General features: G+C 45.2%; 1 protein-coding gene across 3 annotated transcripts in view; it reads left to right on the top strand.

Moving 5' to 3' along the window:
• Positions 1-21,043, top strand: part of SYT14 (synaptotagmin 14) — a 761,278-nt gene that overhangs the window by 519,240 nt on the left and 220,995 nt on the right. For all 3 annotated transcript variants that reach the window (XM_078649722.1, XM_078649721.1, XM_078649720.1), the window contains one exon: positions 4,440-4,892. In XM_078649722.1, coding sequence (XP_078505848.1) covers positions 4,440-4,892 — 453 coding nt within the window. The remainder of the gene's footprint in view (positions 1-4,439; positions 4,893-21,043) is intronic.

Genomic DNA, 21,043 nt, shown 5'->3' on the forward strand with positions numbered 1-21,043 from the left:
TGCTCCTTTTAAAAAGTGAAGACTAAAGTGGATAATGAGAACCCATTCCTGGTGCTTCACACTACACAGATATTGCAGCGTGCCTTGCCTTTAAAAACCAGATTAAAATTAGCACCTTCATCAAAAGTCAACACAAACGCGTGAACTGAAAGGAAAAGTGCATAGAGTGTGTAACTTAAAAATATCAGTTCACTAAATAAAAAAGCCTTCACTGTGTCCAAAAGTAAGAGTCAAAGGGGAGTTAGTTTATTTGTATTTGGCATAATCAGTCCATAAAGTGAATGTTGACAGCGAGTAAGCTATATTTTAGAAGGGACCATGTGTCCAGCTAATGAGCAACAATCTTTATTAATGGTTTACTATAGCTATACCAGCCATTAAAGGCCCGCCCCAGCCTTAAAGGCTTGAGCTAATGAGAGGGCCTTTAACAAGGAAGCGTGCCTTTGATGGCCGGTATAGCCCACCTACGCGGGCTATTAGAACAGGGCACAATTTTCTAATTAGTAAAACAAAGGCCTCACGCAGCTTGAGAGGGTTCAAATCCCCTCAGCTCCAAAGTGCTGGTGCTGTGAATGTTCTACAGCTAACAGCGCGCGCAGGGACACAGCTATTAGCTTTTGAACATTCACAGCAAGAGCTCTGAAGAGGGGCTGAAGTCAGGCCCTTGTTCTCCCCAACTTGGCTGAACTGCTTTTTGTAGTGTGCCTGCATGTCTAGCCTGTCATTGACCCCATTTTCCTTGCTCTATCTTTTGCACCCAAAAATATCTGCAGAGAATTGTTGTGCCTGTAAAACATTCACAAACAACAAGTGATGGACTGAATGTGGATCAATGTCACACACTCCCCCAGTCAAAAGATCTGGGCCCAAATCCATCGTTTTTTTGCACTCCACACCACCCTGGGTTAGACAATGGCGATATGCAAATCAGCTCTGACCCTGTTGCCCCATGGGAACAGTCCAGTCCGAACTACAAAAGCCATGTCCTTCCCAGAACGGAATCAAGCATCCGAGGACCGGACCGGTTTCGAGGTAACACCTCTCTTCAGCCCGGCTAGCTTGACTCCAAGTGGTGTGGAGTGCCTGGGACCCACGTCTGGGCATCCCCAGCGCACTTAGGGCGGCAATTGCAAAAACAACAAGTGATGGACTGAATGTGGATCAATGTCACACACTCCCCCAGTCAAAAGATCTGGGCCCAAATCCATCGTTTTTTTGCACTCCACACCACCCTGGGTTAGACAATGGCGATATGCAAATCAGCTCTGACCCTGTTGCCCCATGGGAACAGTCCAGTCCGAACTACAAAAGCCATGTCCTTCCCAGAACGGAATCAAGCATCCGAGGACCGGACCGGTTTCGAGGTAACACCTCTCTTCAGCCCGGCTAGCTTGCCTCCAAGTGGTGTGGAGTGCCTGGGACCCACGTCTGGGCATCCCCAGCGCACTTAGGGCGGCAATTGCAAAAACAACAAGTGATGGACTGAATGTGGATCAATGTCACACACTCCCCCAGTCAAAAGATCTGGGCCCAAATCCATCGTTTTTTTGCACTCCACACCACCCTGGGTTAGACAATGGCGATATGCAAATCAGCTCTGACCCTGTTGCCCCATGGGAACAGTCCAGTCCGAACTACAAAAGCCATGTCCTTCCCAGAACGGAATCAAGCATCCGAGGACCGGACCGGTTTCGAGGTAACACCTCTCTTCAGCCCGGCTAGCTTGACTCCAAGTGGTGTGGAGTGCCTGGGACCCACGTCTGGGCATCCCCAGCGCACTTAGGGCGGCAATTGCAAAAACAACAAGTGATGGACTGAATGTGGATCAATGTCACACACTCCCCCAGTCAAAAGATCTGGGCCCAAATCCATCGTTTTTTTGCACTCCACACCACCCTGGGTTAGACAATGGCGATATGCAAATCAGCTCTGACCCTGTTGCCCCATGGGAACAGTCCAGTCCGAACTACAAAAGCCATGTCCTTCCCAGAACGGAATCAAGCATCCGAGGACCGGACCGGTTTCGAGGTAACACCTCTCTTCAGCCCGGCTAGCTTGACTCCAAGTGGTGTGGAGTGCCTGGGACCCACGTCTGGGCATCCCCAGCGCACTTAGGGCGGCAATTGCAAAAACAACAAGTGATGGACTGAATGTGGATCAATGTCACACACTCCCCCAGTCAAAAGATCTGGGCCCAAATCCATCGTTTTTTTGCACTCCACACCACCCTGGGTTAGACAATGGCGATATGCAAATCAGCTCTGACCCTGTTGCCCCATGGGAACAGTCCAGTCCGAACTACAAAAGCCATGTCCTTCCCAGAACGGAATCAAGCATCCGAGGACCGGACCGGTTTCGAGGTAACACCTCTCTTCAGCCCGGCTAGCTTGACTCCAAGTGGTGTGGAGTGCCTGGGACCCACGTCTGGGCATCCCCAGCGCACTTAGGGCGGCAATTGCAAAAACAACAAGTGATGGACTGAATGTGGATCAATGTCACACACTCCCCCAGTCAAAAGATCTGGGCTCAAATCCATCGTTTTTTTGCACTCCACACCACTGGAATCAAGCTAGCCGGGCTGAAGAGAGGTGTTACCTCGAAACCGGTCCGGTCCTCGGATGCTTGTTTCCGTTCTGGGAAGGACATGGCTTTTGTAGTTCGGACTGGACTGTTCCCATGGGGCAACAGGGTCAGAGCTGATTTGCATATCGCCATTGTCTAACCCAGGGTGGTGTGGAGTGCAAAAAAACGATGGATTTGGGCCCAGATCTTTTGACTGGGGGAGTGTGTGACATTGATCCACATTCAGTCCATCACTTGTTGTTTTTGTAAAACATTCACGTCAAGCCAGCTATTTATCCATCAGACTCAGGGTTCTACTGACATTTGAAGGACTCAGTGTGACGTATGCATTATAAACATTTTCTTTGCTTTAAACTTTTTCACAAGGGTGTCTAATAATTATTTTCCTTTAATCTCCTTATATACTGTCTTCAGTTTGTTTAAAAGTGTATGTATACAGTGCAAAACTAGCTACAGCAAATGGTACTCTGAACATGGGCTGTAACCCAAATTCATGACTGTTTACACTGAGACAGAATCTTATCTTATCTTGCGAGGATCTAGTGTTCTTTACAGAGGTGAATCTTAAGATCATTTCAGGTTTACAAGGGTATGTATACAGTGTAAGTCTAGCTAAAGCAGTTCTGAACATGGAGTGGAACCCAGGGATTGTTTACAGTGAGACAGAATCCTATCTTATTTCTCCTCTGCCCTTTTTTGTTTCTAGTCTTGCTAAGCCCTGGCTTCTAGTGTGTCACTGTCCACCTCAGTTGGTTATTTCTTCAACGAGGTCGGCAATGTACTATTTCTGGTAGCCTTGTATGTCATGAATCTGATCTTGAAGATAATGCAGGCTTGAGGAGGAGCCAGTGTCATTACTTCAGGGGATCTGATTGCTCATTCTGTCTCATTTCTGTCATGTCTGGGGCATCTTGCTGTCTTCATTTGCTTCTGCCCTGCTGTATATTGTTGCCTCGAAAGAAGCCAAATCCTAACTTTACTTAATAATAATAATAATAATAATAATAATAATAATAATAATAATAATAATAATAATAATAATAATAATAATGTATTTATTGACCACAAGACTCTGAGACTGAGTGGATGAGTGTATAACTGGAGTCAGATTGCATAGATCTTTGTTGTGCAATTTTGCACTCATTTGGGAGCAAATTTGCACAGCACAAACCAGTTGCTCCTACTGAATACTGCAAAATGTTGTTTTCCAGTATTCTTTTACTGCAAACATAATTTTTGTCACAGTCATTTGACTTAAAACTTGCAGCCATCGGTAAAAACTATGTAATTGGCTTCTTAAAGTTTATTTATTTACTTCAACATGTATCCCTCTTCTGGTATTGTTCCATCATCTAGATATTTATTCTCTGTTGCTGTCTGTTATTGCTTTAATAAGTACCCTACTGACAAAGAGATGGCATTTCACTAATGATAAAACTAAAAAACGTGACATTACATGTCCTGCTTTATTCTAACTGGTGTAGATGAGCACCACCATCTCCTCTACAAAAAAATAAAACTATTGTAATTAAGGAAAGTCCCATTCGCATGTTATGTTTGATCCATCCACTTTTAGGTCAATATGTACATTTTGATTCGAGCTGATAGGGGTCTTGTGACCTTGGGGTGGCTCTTTCCAAAATCAGTACTTGATAGTAATGTAATTTATGTTTCAAGCCCCTCATTTGTTTCCTCTAGAAATGTGGAACCAGGATAGCTGCTTCCTTTTACTGTTTGAGACGAGCACATTTCTGTCAAGATGCTCGCAACCCCGCTATGGGAAGGCCACCCCTGACAAATGAATGTAATAATGAGAGGTGGGAAGTAATTACATGCATTCCTCTCTTCTTTCTTAGGAGATGTCAGCTCGAGGATCCTCTTCACAGCTTCCCAAAGCCTTTGATCCTGAGCCGGTAGCTAAATATGGCACCCTGGATGTGACTTTTGACTATGACTCACAGGAGCAGAGGCTGCTGGTGACAGTGACAGCTGTCACCGACATCCCGGCGTTCAACAGGACGGGGAGCTGCAGCTCCTGGCAGGTCCACCTTGTTCTGCTCCCCCTGAAGAAGCAGAGAGCAAAGACAGGCATTCAGCGGGGACCCTGCCCCGTCTTCACGGAGACCTTCAAGTTCCATCACATCGAGTCGGAGATGATTGGGAATTACGCCGTCCGCTTCCGACTCTACGGCATCCGGCGCATGAAGAAGGAGCGTAGTGTGGGGGAAAAGATTTTTTACTTAACAAAGTTAAATCTTCAAGGGAAGATGTCAGTACCAGTCATACTGGAGTCCTCTTGCAGCCTCTCCGTGAGTATTAAGAAAAACACCGCAAGAATGTCATATATTCTATTCTGTAGTGTATTTTGGAATGTGTTCAACCCAGTGCCTAAAAGCTGGTCATGTCAGGCCAGTTTTGGGAAACACACTTCTTCTCCTACTGATAATATTTCAGTCATTTCGCTATCTTTTCCTGGTAGTCAATCGATGAAAGAGCTTCCACTCTGTGTTCCAAATTAGTGGGGAATATGGACATGTTTGATCACAATTCGGTTCCATGTTATCTACTGATAAACGTATTCACCAAAAGATATGCAACAATGACTACAGTAAATGGTCAGTGCTTTAAATGGGCCAGGACCGTCCGGTACGGATTACCAGCACTTTTTTTATTTTGCGAGGGAGAGTACAGGCACTTATCAAGAGTGGCATAATACTTTTAATTGGAGAGTATCAGCACTTCTCAGAAACAAGCAAGTACTCTGGTACAGAGTACCTGCACTTCTATTTTTACATTTCAAGCACTGGTAAATGCCCACCATGCCCATTCATTTGTCCTTCTATAACCATATATATGAAGTACAACAAATATGGGTGAGCATGTGGTTCTCTCCTCCCGTTGACACTATGGGCCTGATCTAGAGTTTGGCAGACAAGCCACTCCTTCACACATTTAAAAGATATAAAGATATCCCCTGCGCCATGTTACAAGTCCATTATAGCCTATGGCACATACAATACGGCAAACAGGATATCCTTCACATTTGTGATGGAGTAGCCCGTCCACCAAACTCTAAATAGGCCATAACTTCCTATGATCTACATTGCATCACACAGCTGTTGTTTATTGACCATTCAGTTGATGGTTTGCTTCCTGTTTAGTCAGAGAAGCTTTTTATATCATGATATTAAACTTATATTTCAAAGGCCAGTGTTTAAAAATGAAGTCTTCAAAAAGGAGAATATAATGGCTTAGTTGAAAGACACAGCATGTTGTTTTAAACCATTGTGAGAAAACAAGCCTTGCTTGGTGCTTCTGTTATGCACATCTCAAGGCAGGCACACTTATGGGCAGAGGTCATGTCTTATCAAGTGTTTCTCAGTGCTCTGATTAGCCCAGCTATAAATGCAATTTATTTTGAAGAGATGTAAACAGGTATAGTATGCACATATGGGCACTCTCTTAGAGAATGTCCACTCATTTCATCATCCTTTTGTTTATGTAGAGCCTGAATATCCTGTATAGAATATCGAGTGGCCACAATATCATGACAAAAATATTGAGGACCAAAATATCGACAAGTAAGTATGTAATGATTATCTGTACCTAACTACACATCTTCGTAGCCTGAAGATATATATGCATATCTTCAAGGTACATGAATGTGGAGTTAAGATAGTAAATCTATACTTACATACATGTAAACGCCTCTCAATATTATGCGCACAATAATGTGGCCATTCGATATTCTATACTCAATATTTAAAAGATTTTGCAAAGCTGCCAAACAGTTGAAAAAATGCCCTCAAAACTGTTAGCAATAGCGTTTAAGGACGTGTTTTTAAGACTGTTTCATCTCCTATAAAAGGGGCATCTTGATCACTTTACAAGACACTTTATAGAAAGTAGAGCCACCAAACAGATTGGATTTACTTAGATTTTTCAAATGGAGTATCCATTAATCGCTGACAAACCTCTTGAGTGCTTGGTCTCAGTGATGTTGGCAAATATGAGTACAGTTTTTAAAACCTTTACTCAGGAAGCATGATATTCTGGTAGTAGCGTTTGGCCTGAGGTAATATGACAAAGAATATGCGGTGTGAAGGTGATATAAAAAAAATCATATGAATAACAGCTTATTGTGGTGCGTTGGTAGAGGCTCACATGTCTTCAGCTGTTCTTGTTATAAGTTAATATTCTTTACAGTTCAAATCAATTTAATGGTGCCGTTTCCATTTGAACCCATATTTCTAGCCCAACATTTTATTGTTGTCCTCAGAGGAAGAACTATAGTTTATCGTGTAAGGTGCAGTTAATAAGGTAAATAATTATTGTAATGTGTCACAAGACCATCAAAGACCATCAGGTGCTAACTGCCTGAAGTACTAAATGGGCTTATTTTTACTATCATTTAAACCAGAGACCTCACTAACAATGATGTATGAGACACATTTTCCATAGAGTAGCTACCTCCATTGCCCTCCAGCTTTGCTGCACCATCAACTGCTCAATCGAAACTGCCACCTCCCCCAACGACTGGAAACATGCCGAGATCAACCCCCTGCTGAAGAAGCCGTCTGCCGACCCGACAGACCTCAAGAACTTCAGACCCATCTCCCTGATCCCCTTCCCAGCCAAGGTCATTGAGAAGGCCATCAACACCCAAGTTCATCAAAGAGAACCACGTGCTGGACACCTCCCAATCCGGCTTCCGAAAGCAATCACAGCAACGAGACCACACTCCTCACAGCCACTGATGACATCTGCTTCCTCCTCGACTGGGACGAAACCCCAGCCCTCATCCTACTGGACCTCTCGGCCACCTCCGACAATGTCTCCCACTGCACCCTAATCATGAGACTCCACGACGCCGGCATCCACGACAAGGCACTGGACTGGATCCACTCTTGCCACACAGGCTGTACACAGTAAGTCAGACTACCCTTGTTCCTCTCAGAAACTAAAGAGATCAGCTGTGGAGTGCCCCAGGGTTCCTCCCTGAGCCCTGTGTCTACATGGCCCCCCCTCGCAGGCATCGTCAGAAGCCACAGACTCAACATCGTCTCCTTTGCCGAAGACACCCAGCTGATCCTCTTCCTCACCAACAAACCCACAGCCGCCAGAATCAACTTCCACAGCAGGATGAAGGTTGTTGCTACCTGGATGAAAGACAGCTGTCTCAAGCTCAACTTGGACAAGACCAAAGTACTCATCTTGGGACCCACCTCATCAGCCTGAGGTGACTCCTGGTTGCCCACCGCATTGGAAACCCGTCCCACCCATTTTGGACCACGCATGCGACCTTGGCATCATACTTGACTCCTTGCACACAATGAAATGCTAAATCAACGCAAAATCCTCATCTTGCTTTCACACGCTCCACCTGCTTTGAAAGACATTCAGATGGACCCCCACAGAATCCAGAATGATGGTCACCCATGTACTCATTCCCAGAAGACTTGACTACGGCAATGCACTCTATGGAGGCGTCACCCAAAACAGGTCAGTAAACCACAGAACGTTCAAAATGCCACAGCCAGACTAGTCCTCGACATCTCCTGCTGCAGCCACACCACACAACACCTCCGCAAACACCACTGGCTTCCCGTCAACAAGATAATCTCCTTCAACCTCCTCACACATGCCTACAAAGCCCTCTACGACACAGGACCAGCATATCTGAACCATTGCCTCTCATTCCAAGTACTCACCAGACAACTCTGCTGCACCCAACTCGCCTTGGCCTCCGTCCCTAGGATCCAGAAGACCAAAACCAGAGAAAGATCCTTCTCCTACCTCACTCCCAAGACCTGTAACACCCTGCCCCTCCACCTTAGATAATCTGTGTAGTTGACCCAATTCAAGGAGGACCTCAGAATCTGGCTCTTCGAATTAACCTCCACACACTGTTGGATCAGCAGACCGCCCCCCCCCAGCACCTTGAGACCCTCACGGGTGAGTAGTCGCGCTATACATACCCCTGATTGATTGATTGATTGAATGTCAGCCAAGCTATGCAATACATTTGTCACCCTCCTTACGGCTTCTTTTAGCACATGAATATATCAGTTCTGTGACTGCTTTCTACACTTCATTGTCTGTTAGTGCTGCAACTAATGTCCTGTGCCTTCGGGGGGCGTGGCCACGAGCTGAGCATGGCGGACGTGCTTTAGAGTAGCTACGTCCGCTGCCCGACACACAAGCTAAATATCCTGCTTTCCAGTGCTCGCCCATTTCACCCCTGTACAACACCGAAGACAAAGGGATGCCCAGACCAGCGATCGCTGACCGCAACGCCCCCCGGTGAACGGACTCGGAGATCGGCATCTGTGAGGCCTGGATCCCGGCCGACAACCGCGGACTAAAGTAAGTGCGCCGAGCCGACAGAGTGGAGACCGGCTGATCGGACGCCCACTTGCTGAATAGGGAGTACACCTTTTACTCACCACCCCACAGGTTACACACCAGGATAGACCACGTTTTTTGCGCTAAAACACTACTGGGGGAGGTCACCTTGGCGGAACATATGGGCAAGACTTTATCAGACCACAACCCGGTGGAGGTTACGTTTCAACGGAGTAGAATTCCAACACCAATACCTACATGGCGTCTCACACCTGACCTCCTGGAAGACACGGTCTTTCACACAACACTTGCAGACGCCATAACCTCCTACTTTGACACAAATATTGGTTCGGCGAGTTCCCGGCATATAGAATGGGACGCTTTCAAAGTGTCCATTAGAGGAGAGGCGATGAGTACACGAGTGGGTATGAGGCATATTGTCATGGAGAGGCTCTGAGAGGTGGAGGGGAGACTGGCTATGCTCGAAAGTGAGGCTGCCGGCACGAACATACCATTCACACCACTCCAGGAGGCACACATACAACACGCAGAGCTACTGGAGGAATTGCGAGTGCTGGACTTTAGAGAGTACACATGCAGACAACATGTGCAAGCGGAAAGGGCCGGACCCTTGCTGGCCCGAATGGTACGGGATGACCTAGTACATCTGCCTATAATGGAGGTCATCGATCAGGGGGGGTCACTAACAACGACACAGATAGGCATTAACACCGCATTTAGGGAATACTATGAAACACTATATGGCCCACACAGACCATTATTAGACACGGCATTCGAGGAGTTGATGGAGGGGCTGGACTTGCCGCGACTTGCAGACTACCAGAGCAAAGAGCTATCTCGCCCTATCACGATTACGGAGATACGCCAGGCTATACGCGCGCTACCGCGGAATAAGGCGCCGGGCTCGGATGGCCTTCCAGTTGAATCTTACGGAGCTTTTATTAACCTCCTTGCCCGCGCCTCCTTGTGATATATCAGGAGGCGCTACAAACGCAGAGCCTCCCGCAATCATCACTTCAGGCCCTGATAGTATCACTACTGAAACCGAGCAGGGATGGCTTACACTTAGCTAACTATAGGCCCCTATCCTTGCTAAACACGGATTATAAAATATTGAGTAAAATCCTGGCGGCAAGACTGGCACAGTATATTCCGCTGCTGATACACCCTGACCAATGCGGCTTTGTACCGGGTAGGAGCACCGCTATGAACCTGCGGAGGCTCAGTCAACTTATGCCGGAGTCGCTGAGTAAGGAGGGATGTATTTCCCTGGATCTGAAGCAGGCCTTTGACTCCCTCAGGTGGGACTACATGTTGGCAGCTCTTGCAGGATTCGGAATACCACCCAAATATATTGCATGGATTCAATTACTGTATTCCCGCCCAACGGCCCGGATCCGCACGAATAGATGCATTTCGTCACACTTGGACATAGCAAAAGGAACAAGGCAGGGATGCCCACTGTCCCCACTATTGTTTATACTGGCATTAGAATAAATGAATGGTTGGTGGTATTGCACTCCGTTTATCAAAGTAGATCGCTTGTTCGATATGTGTGCTGCACTAGATTGGTGCCTGCCCACACCCTAAACCAATGTATATAGCCAGGGATCACTAGATCACAAGGACTCGAGTGCGCACTACCAAAAACATAAATTTTTCAAAGTTTTGCAATTGACATAGTTTTAATTCAAAAATGCTTTAGTTTCTAGTTTCATTTCATGTTCAAACGAATAAAGTATAATTCAATGCAATATATACATAAACAATACACAATTAGTGCATTTTGTCACACATTTTTCACTGATCAATTAATACACAACACAGTTATATACACAACCCAATGCATTTCGGGGTTTGAACCCCTTCGTCAGGGGCCTATAAAAGGGGAAAGAAAAAGGAAACCTAATTAATTTCGATGCTTAAAGAAAGCTTAATTGTATTATTTCTTTTAATATTGAATTCTCTTACCTAACTAACTGGTTGCAGAGTATTTGCGTACACTACATAGTTTCTGACGCATCTAAAAAAATCTAGAAAAATCATAATTACGTAAGTACTTAAACTGAAGCTTAAGAAAGCACAGTATTTCGTGTTGTGCTTACAAAACGTTACCTTGATTTCCAGTAATTTTGAGACTATCTGCGAATAATTGAAAAAATAAGAAAACATAAGTTTTACCAGTAACTGTCTGATTGTTATTCCTTGCTTTAATAAGCCACAAGGGTTTATTTGTCATAAAATTAACAAACGCTCACCTGAGGATCAGTGTCGCTTAACTGTAATGTTAAGGGGATCTAATAGAATAGAAAAGTTAAGACCATTAAGAGGCCAATCTTTTATAATACCGCCTTCAGATACTGTCAAACATTAACAAACAAAGGGAATTCGATGTTTACCTGCGAGCCTTCTAACAGTTTCCCAGGGTCTCGCTAAATCTCGGTATACTCCCGCGCTAGACAAAATGAAATGGAATCCTTGTTTAGTATTCGGTTATCAAAACCGGCTATCTTCGCGTTAAAGTATAAACCTAGTTTTCACGCTTACCGGAGGCACGAAGAAGGTAGCGTTGTAACAGCGTCTTCCCTCTCTGCTTACTCCGAAGCCTCTAGTCCTTTCCTTATGTTGATGCAACGGACCCGATATAAAAAGCGGACTAAATCACAAGCGTGTAACCGCCATATTAGAAGGGGGTTATTTACAACTATTTTACTATGAATCCAAAATTACGTAATCTCCAGGGAATACGTTAGCGCAAATTATTAGATGCGGGATAGTATGACTTTTAATCCACTATTTTATGGCCATAAACTAATTTGTTATTTAAATTGCAGATGACAGCAAAGAGAAAGAAGAAAGGAATAAGTGAAGAAAATATATGAACATAAGCCAATTACATGTGTTACACATTTTGTTGTCAGAAGTAGAATTCTAGATTAAAGGTTGATAAATCATATCTAAATTATGTCTAAATTCTAATGAATACATCATACATATTTCCAGCTATTCTAGATACCACTATGCTGGTTGCAACCCTCGGGAAATTAGCTACTATTTCTGGCCTAATACTAAAGAAAACATATCATGTCCAATTTGTCATTGAGCCCGTCAGGGACTACAGTCTGTAATTTCCGAATCCAGTAAATTTCTCTCCTAAGCAAAATTTTTGCATTATCAACACCTAAACGCTGTGGAATTTGCTCAATAATTTGAAATCGAACTTGCGCTATGGTATGATTTTTCTCAATCCAATGCCTAGCCAATGGTGAGGTCATGTTTCTATTACGGATTCTGCTCTTGTGCTCTGCTAAGCGTATTCTCATCTTCCTGTCGGTTTTGCCGACATACAATAGTCCACATGGGCATTTTATGGAATAAACCACATGTTCCGCATTACAATTTGCCGAGTGCCTTAAACTTATTTGTTCTCCTGTTTTGGGATGAGATAACTTGCTTCCAGTGATTACATTATTGCAATTTTTGCAGTTATAACACTTAGTTGTGCCTCTAGGGCACATTATTGAGCAAATTCCACAGCGTTTAGGTGTTGATAATGCAAAAATTTTGCTTAGGAGAGAAATTTACTGGATTCGGAAATTACAGACTGTAGTCCCTGACGGGCTCAATGACAAATTGGACATGATATGTTTTCTTTAGTATTAGGCCAGAAATAGTAGCTAATTTCCAGAGGGTTGCAACCAGCATAGTGGTATCTAGAATAGCTGGAAATATGTATGATGTATTCATTAGAATTTAGACATCATTTAGATATGATTTATCAACCTTTAATCTAGAATTCTACTTCTGACAACAAAATGTGTAACACATGTAATTGGCTTAGGTTCATATATTTTCTTCACTTATTCCTTTCTTCTTTCTCTTTGCTGTCATCTGCAATTTAAATAACAAATTAGTTTATGGCCATAAAATAGTGGATTAAAAATCATACTATCCCGCATCTAATAATTTGCGCTAACGTATTCCCTGGAGATTACGTAATTTTGGATTCATAGTAAAATAGTTGTAAATAACCCCCTTCTAATATGGCGGTTACACGCTTGTGATTTAGTCCGCTTTTTATATCGGGTCCGTTGCATCAACATAAGGAAAGGACTAGAGGCTTCGGAGTAAGCAGAGAGGGAAGACGCTGTTACAACGCTACCTTCTTCGTGCCTCCGGTAAGCGTGAAAACTAGGTTTATACTTTAACGCGAAGATAGCCGGTTTTGATAACCGAATACTAAACAAGGATTCCATTTCATTTTGTCTAGCGCGGGAGTATACCGAGATTTAGCGAGACCCTGGGAAACTGTTAGAAGGCTCGCAGGTAAACATCGAATTCCCTTTGTTTGTTAATGTTTGACAGTATCTGAAGGCGGTATTATAAAAGATTGGCCTCTTAATGGTCTTAACTTTTCTATTCTATTAGATCCCCTTAACATTACAGTTAAGCGACACTGATCCTCAGGTGAGCGTTTGTTAATTTTATGACAAATAAACCCTTGTGGCTTATTAAAGCAAGGAATAACAATCAGACAGTTACTGGTAAAACTTATGTTTTCTTATTTTTTCAATTATTCGCAGATAGTCTCAAAATTACTGGAAATCAAGGTAACGTTTTGTAAGCACAACACGAAATACTGTGCTTTCTTAAGCTTCAGTTTAAGTACTTACGTAATTATGATTTTTCTAGATTTTTTTAGATGCGTCAGAAACTATGTAGTGTACGCAATTACTCTGCAACCAGTTAGTTAGGTAAGAGAATTCAATATTAAAAGAAATAATACAATTAAGCTTTCTTTAAGCATCGAAATTAATTAGGTTTCCTTTTTCTTTCCCCTTTTATAGGCCCCTGACGAAGGGGTTCAAACCCCGAAATGCATTGGGTTGTGTATATAACTGTGTTGTGTATTAATTGATCAGTGAAAAATGTGTGACAAAATGCACTAATTGTGTATTGTTTATGTATATATTGCATTGAATTATACTTTATTCGTTTGAACATGAAATGAAACTAGAAACTAAAGCATTTTTGAATTAAAACTATGTCAATTGCAAAACTTTGAAAAATTTATGTTTTTGGTAGTGCGCACTCGAGTCCTTGTGATCTAGTGATCCCTGGCTATATACTGGCATTAGAGCCATTGCTCTGCAAACTCCGGGGGTCAGCACACCACAGGGGCATACATAGGGACGGAGCGACCCATGTGGTATCGGCATATGCCGATGATATTATTCTGTTTTTCGGAGACTTGGGGGGGAGGCTGGACCCCGTCCCCGACATATTCGAAAGCTTCCACTCGTTATCAGGGCTTACTTTTAGCGAGCCAAAATCCTACGGGTTCTACTTCTCTCCAATGGAGACGGAGGCCCAACTGCCCTTCGCACCACATACTTTCCGAGTGGCGGAGACAACCTTCCGCTACCTCGGGATACAGATTTACAGAGGTGCGAGGGATATGCTGGATGGCAATCTAGGGAGAGCAATCACGGCGCTGAAATCCCAGGTGCAATTTTGGACAGCACTACCGCTATCGGTGTCAGGCAGGGTGACCATATCCAAGATGGTGGTACTACCCCGTCTCCTTTACTACTTCACGAGCATGCCTTTTATGATCCCCGCTTCCATGTTCAAATCATTAAATACCCTACTGACTGAACTGGTATGGGGTTCTGGGAGACGACGTATTAGTTTAGTCAAGCTACAGCTCCCCACTGCGGCAGGCGCTATGGGGGTTCCGGAACTGCAGGCATACAACTTTGCCTGTCAACTGCAATGGTTAGCCTATTGGACGGCCGGGAGGAACTTACACGAAATCGATGTGTCCGAAGCGGACTGGAACAGGGGGAGAATACAAACCTGTTGTTACCGGGGGCGGAGATCCCAAGGTCGGCTCCCCCCCTGCTTCGACTCGCGATTGACTACTGGAGGAAGGCGGTGAGATATACATCCCGCACGTCCTCCTACGCCCCCACGATTCCACTACTAGGACTCCCAGTGGGACTGAGACCACTCTCGAATCAAATGCTTACGGAGTGGCACAATGCGGGTGTAACGCAGGTAGGGGACCTGTTTACAGACGGCAGGGTCATGTCATTTGAGGACTTCCGTAGTACACACCACACATCGGGAGGATTGTTCCTACTACATGCCGGGGTGCGTCGATGTATCACACAGGTATGGGCACCGGACGGAACAGAGCCACCCACGAACCCACTACTCACCATGCAGTACCTAATGGGGTCGGGCAGTCACCTAACGAGATGGATAACACACGGTATAAGAGAGGGCAGGGCAGTCTCATTACTGCCACTATGGGACAAATGGAAACAGGACATAGGGAGACCTGTCAGGGACAAGGAATGGGACAACATACTCAAATTCCCGAAAAAGGTATCGAGAAACCCGAAATTCAAATTCATACAGCTCATGATACTGCATAGGGCATACCTGACACCCCACCGCATACATGCAATGTTCCCCAACACAACTGACACATGCCCCCGGTGTGGTGCGGAAGACGCGCGACTGATCCATATGTTGTGGAAGTGCCCAAAACTGGGATACTACTGGACAACAGTACATAATGATTTGGCTAGACTGGTTCCCTCCAAAACCATACACCGCACTGGAATATATATTATTGGGGCTGGGTCCTGTAGAACGGAAGAAGAGCGTAGGCACACATTTCACTGATCTAGCCCTGCTACTAGCGAAACGCACCTTAACGATGAAGTGGAAGTCGTTTAAGCCACCAGATCCGAAAGTGTGGAGGGCGGAGGTGGTGCGGTGGGGAAAGGCTGAGAGCATGATATTGCAACGGGAAGAGCGTAAGGGACTCAGGAAGAACCTCATATCACTAGACTGGAATGCATTACTGGGGTCCTTTGAGGCAGGCGACGGCGATACGTCCGACAGATCTGTTGTTGAGGGCTGAAGGATACAGTGATGTACAAGCGGTTGGTGGTGCCCGCTCTTTGGTCGGGGCCTGCCTGTAAAGCGAACTACCTCTGGATGCACAGAACAGACGCAACATATGAGGAGACTTAGGTATAGTCCTCTGTAGGGTTATAGTAGGTACACTGCAAATAAAGTGATTCTGTAGAGTGGGCTAGGTAACATGATCGTTTAAATATGACTTATACAAGTGCCTAGGGAGGGAGGGAATGGGAGGGGGGCGTTATATTGGGAATGTTTTAGAACATGTAAAATGAAAATACCTAATTACTGTACGGAAATGGCGTTTGAATGCATACCAGCAACGTGAAATTTACAAATGTGATCACCATGTCATGATAGCCCTTCATTATTCTGCTAATAAAAAGATTTAAAAAAAAAAAAACTAATGTCCTGTGCCTTCAAGGAATCTCATTAACTTCCAACTCTCAACATTCCAATGAAACACCTAATATTCATCAAGGCTTGTGTATCAGGCTTAGGCCTCAATAGAGTGATTTATGCAGACTTATTGTCATCCACTTGGCCTATAATCACATTTGATATTAAGGAGCAGTTGGCTCTGGAATCGCTGTTTTTTTCTGACAGGACCATGGCTCTTTGGAGAATGCAGTGATGGGGTGCAGAAGCGAAACAGACAACCTCCTCAACCTGATAGATGTCCTCAAATCCCTTTGAAGGCTGATTTGTTTATTATCAATTGTGGTAGAAAGCACTGTGCTCTTGTGTCTTGTGTTAACAGAAACCCCCAGTCCATTGAACTTGCCATAAACACTTAAAACGATTGGCGGTCTGATGTTTTTCTTCCTCAGAGCACGCCTTCTTTTATTTCAACGAGTAAGTCAATTTCCCACTCTAAACAGTGAGCAAAACCTTTTTTTTTGGGAGCAAAGTTCTCTTGTGGAGGTGGTAAAAAAACAATGCAGAAATATCCATGAAACGTCTCATTGTACCTTGCAATGTAGTGTTTATTCCTTCGCAAACATTTCTTTCTTCAGTGTATTTCCTACAATTAAACTGCCGACACGTGTTTCACAAAGTAGTAAGGTTCTGCTTTTTCAGTGTCACAGAATGGGGAAATCAATTTCATACGTAGTTCTGCCCCCTGACCCAACCTGCTTAAATTATTTATGGCTTTAATATGTATTAGTATTTAGAACGTTCCTTATTTTGTTCCAGTATTTCTTCTAGTATTATTTAGTCTTGTCTGTAAGGATCTAAAAATGTAAATCCCCTGAAGAGGAATCTGAGAAGTGAAGGTCATGCTACAATAATTTCAGCATGCTCTCTGTTATGACTCTATCTATTCTTTCTCAAAGGGTAGGAAATGTGGTGAAAGTGCAGTAAGAAGAGTGCTGGGCAATAAATTGCAGATAATTACCACCAAGTATATTATTTGGTGGTGGTGGTTGCTGATGGTCAATTTTTTAATGACAGTGCGTTTCAGAAAAAAATATTTTTTATATTTGGCACCTTAATCGGTCCAAGATGTAAGTTACCTAGCATCTGATGGATACTTCTGCCTCGGGATTCCTCACCTTTTGAATACCCCCTGTGCCAGCATTCTGCGGGAACATTATTTCCTAGCTCTCCCACGTTGACGAGGACGTCACAATGGACAGGCTCGGCTCGCGGCACCTTATGACGTCATCGGAGCCACAAAAGGACCTCGTCGGCGTGCTGACGTCAGTTTCCTTTTTTCCGCGCCGTCGACGCTTAATGGTTTTTCTAGGGGCTCTCCATTTTCTTCTAAGAAAACTTTTTATCTCTTGATTGTTCCTGATGGCTACTTCTAGGAAGACGGGATTTAAACCCTGCAGAGAGTGTGGCGGGCATATGTCTATCATGGACCCGCACGATAACTGCCTATGGTGTCTATCTTCAGACCACAACGTCGAGGAATGCCAAAGCTGCAGGAAGATGAACCCTAAAGCGATTAAAGAGCGTGAAGCCAAGTTGTTTATGGCCAAAGCCAAGAAGGAGAAGAGAGGTAGGTAGAGGGCGAAGTCTTCAACTTCTCACACTTCGAGTTCGAAGAAGCATAAGAAATCCAAGAGAAGACATGGCTCTCAACATCATTCTTCGAAGGCCAGGGCTTCAAGGTCGAGGTTGCCGACTCTGGATGAGCGACCTCGAAGGAAGGATGTTATCTCTCCATCTCCTTCTCCTCAAGCGACACCGGTACCATCTGCGGTAGCGGCGTCGCCGGTTTCCAATGGCTCTTCGCAACATGAAGATTCACTGGATCCAGCGACGTCACCGGCACCTGGTGGGTCCTCTCCAGGCCGTGTGGCTTCTCCTTTGCGGGCGCCGTCCCCGGCTCCGCAGGCTCCAGTTCAACCTCAGGTGACTCCTCTTCAGGAAGGTACGGATCCATATCCTCCTTTTCCTGCTCCTGGATCAGATTCTTCGCATTACCTCAATGCGATGTTTGGCATGTTTGCCGGGGCCTCGGCTCCATCTGGCGCGCCTTCAGGTCCCATGGGTCCTTTGGCCTTTAACATGACTGTTCCTCAATTTTATACCCAGGCACCCATCAAGCCATTTTTGCCGTCTGCTCCGGCTTGGCATTTCCCCGCGCCGAGATCATCCACTCAGGCTCCTCGGACTCCTTCGTCTGCTGAGTCGGCGCCACCTCGAGTTCGTTCGACGTCTAGGTTTGAAGCCGAGGCTCCTCCATCGACGCTGCTGATGTCGTCACCGGCGCCGCGTGTGGCTCCACCGATGCCGTTACCTAAGCAACGCTCCAGGAAAGAGGCGCAGGCTCCTCGAAGAGGAGGAATATTTACAAAATCAGGAGGAAGGAGAGATTGTGGATTCTATGGATGAGTTTGAAGACCTACATGAAGCTAGTGGCCTCGATACTACTCCTGAGTATAATCTTCCATCTGCAGGTGGAGGTGTTGTACAGGACATTGCTCCATACCATGTGGTTATAAGGAAGGCAGCTGATTTATTGGGCCTTGAGCTTCCTTCAGCGGAGATAAAATCCAACATTCTAACAGAAGTTTTAAATACATCTTCATCAACTTCTGAGCCGTTGCTTCCTTTTACGATGCTTTACTTGAACCAATCTTGGTGGTGTGGCAGAAGCCTTTATCATGCCAATTTCTTAGATGTCCTTACGGATTTGCAGGCTGCAGCACGTCAGGTGATTCAATCGGGCATGGACACTGCAGACTCTGTGGCTCGTGTGATGGGGCCTTCTGTGGCTGCAAGGAGGCAAGCATGGCTTAGATCATCTGGTTTTTCAGCTGATGTTCAGGCGACATTGCTGGATTTGCCCTTTGATGGGTCAAAGCTCTTTGGTTCAAAAACGGACTCAGCCCTTGAACGTTTTAAAGACAGCAGAGCTACTGCAAGATTTATAGGCCTCCAGGTGCAGTCCAGAGGATATTGTTACAAATGGTATCTTGGTTTTGGGAGATCTGCTTCCGTTTGTGGCCATCAGCAATCTCATAAGGGCCAGCAACAAAAGAAGCCCTTGTATAAATCATACAGAGGGAAGAATAAAAGAGGCCTCAGGGGTGCAAATCGACAACAATCCTCCTCTTCTTCCTCTACCTCCCCTCCTGCCACCGTTGTTTCAACAGGAAAGCAGTTCTAGAGCCCCCATCTTAGAACATGTTGGTCCAGTTGGAGGTCGGGTGTCCCACTTTCTACAAGATTGGAGACTGATCACTTCCGATCGTTGGGTCTTGAATCTTGTAGAAAATGGGTACGCCCTCCCCTTTTTGGAGTTTCCTCCTCCTTACCCTCCTCGCCAGGGTGGGTGTTCAGAGGACCACTTACTACTTTTACAGCAGGAGGTTCTTACATTGCTTCAAAAAGGTGCAATAGAGGTGGTTCCGGAGCAGGAAAGGGGTCAGGTTGCTACTCTCGATATTTCCTGATCCCCAAAAAGGAAGGTCGCTTGAGACCAATCTTGGACCTCAGGATTTTGAACCTTTACCTCAGGCAGGAAAAGTTCAAACTGTTGACCTTGGCTCAGGTTCTTCTTGCGCTGCAACAGGAAGACTGGATGGTGTCCATCGATCTGAAGGATGCGTATGTTCATCTTCCCATTCTGAAGTCGCATCGGAAGTATCTCCGGTTCACGGTGGGATCGCAACACTACCAGTTTGCGGCTCTTCCGTTCGGTCTTACTTCCGCACCTCAAGTCTTTACAAAGGTGATGGCGATGGTTGAGGCTATTCTCAGAAGGAATGGGATTCCTGTTTTCCCCTACCTGGACGACTGGCTGTTGAAAGTGGAGTCTCCAGAGTTGGTTTTGTGCCACTTGCAAGTGACAACTCATCTGTTGTTCAAATTGTTTTTTTCGATAAATGTACCCAAATCTCACCTGGTACCTTCTCAGCGCAGCCTGTTCATAGGAGCAATACTGGACACTTCTGTGTCCGCAGAGGATTCTCAAGATACAAGAAATTATTCCTTTATTTCACGATGGAGCGGTTGTTGCAGTCCTGAAGGTTCTTTGCCTGCTCAGTCTGTTCGCTTCCTGCATTCTGTTGGTCAAACATGCACGCTGGTACATGAGGCACTCCAGTGGTGCCTCCGCAGGCAGTGGTATCAGCACAACGGATATCTCGGAGAGAACATCAGAATCTCTAGAGAAGCTGCAGCGGAGCTGACTTGGTGGAGTGTGCAGGGCAACCTGTCGCAAGGAAAGCCCTTTCAGTCTCCTCCGCCTGTGGCCACAGTGATCACGGATGCCTCCACTCTAGGATGGGGTGCTCATCTGCGGGATCTGGAGGTCAAAGGTCTTTGGTCTCCAGAGGAAAGGTTGCTTCATATCAACCTGTTGGAACTGCGGGCGATACGTTTGGCACTAAAGGCTTTCCTTCCTTCCCTTCGCGGTCAGTCCGTTCATATCTTGACGGACAACACTACTGCGATGTGGTACATCAACAAACAGGGAGGTGTAGGGTTGTATCGTCTCTGCAGAGAGGCTCTGGGACTCTGGTCTTGGGTTCAGGGCCAACGGATTTGTGTATTTGCAAATCATCTGGCCGGTGTGCTGAATGATCGTGCAGACAGTCTCAGTCGGCGTTACTCGGCCGATCACGAGTGGTGGCTTCATCAGGAGGTGGTCCATCGCATCTTTCAGATGTGGGGATCTCCTCGGTTGGACCTGTTT

This window comes from Lissotriton helveticus, chromosome 6 (genome assembly GCF_964261635.1).
Source record: "Lissotriton helveticus chromosome 6, aLisHel1.1, whole genome shotgun sequence".
NCBI lineage: Eukaryota > Metazoa > Chordata > Amphibia > Caudata > Salamandridae > Lissotriton > Lissotriton helveticus.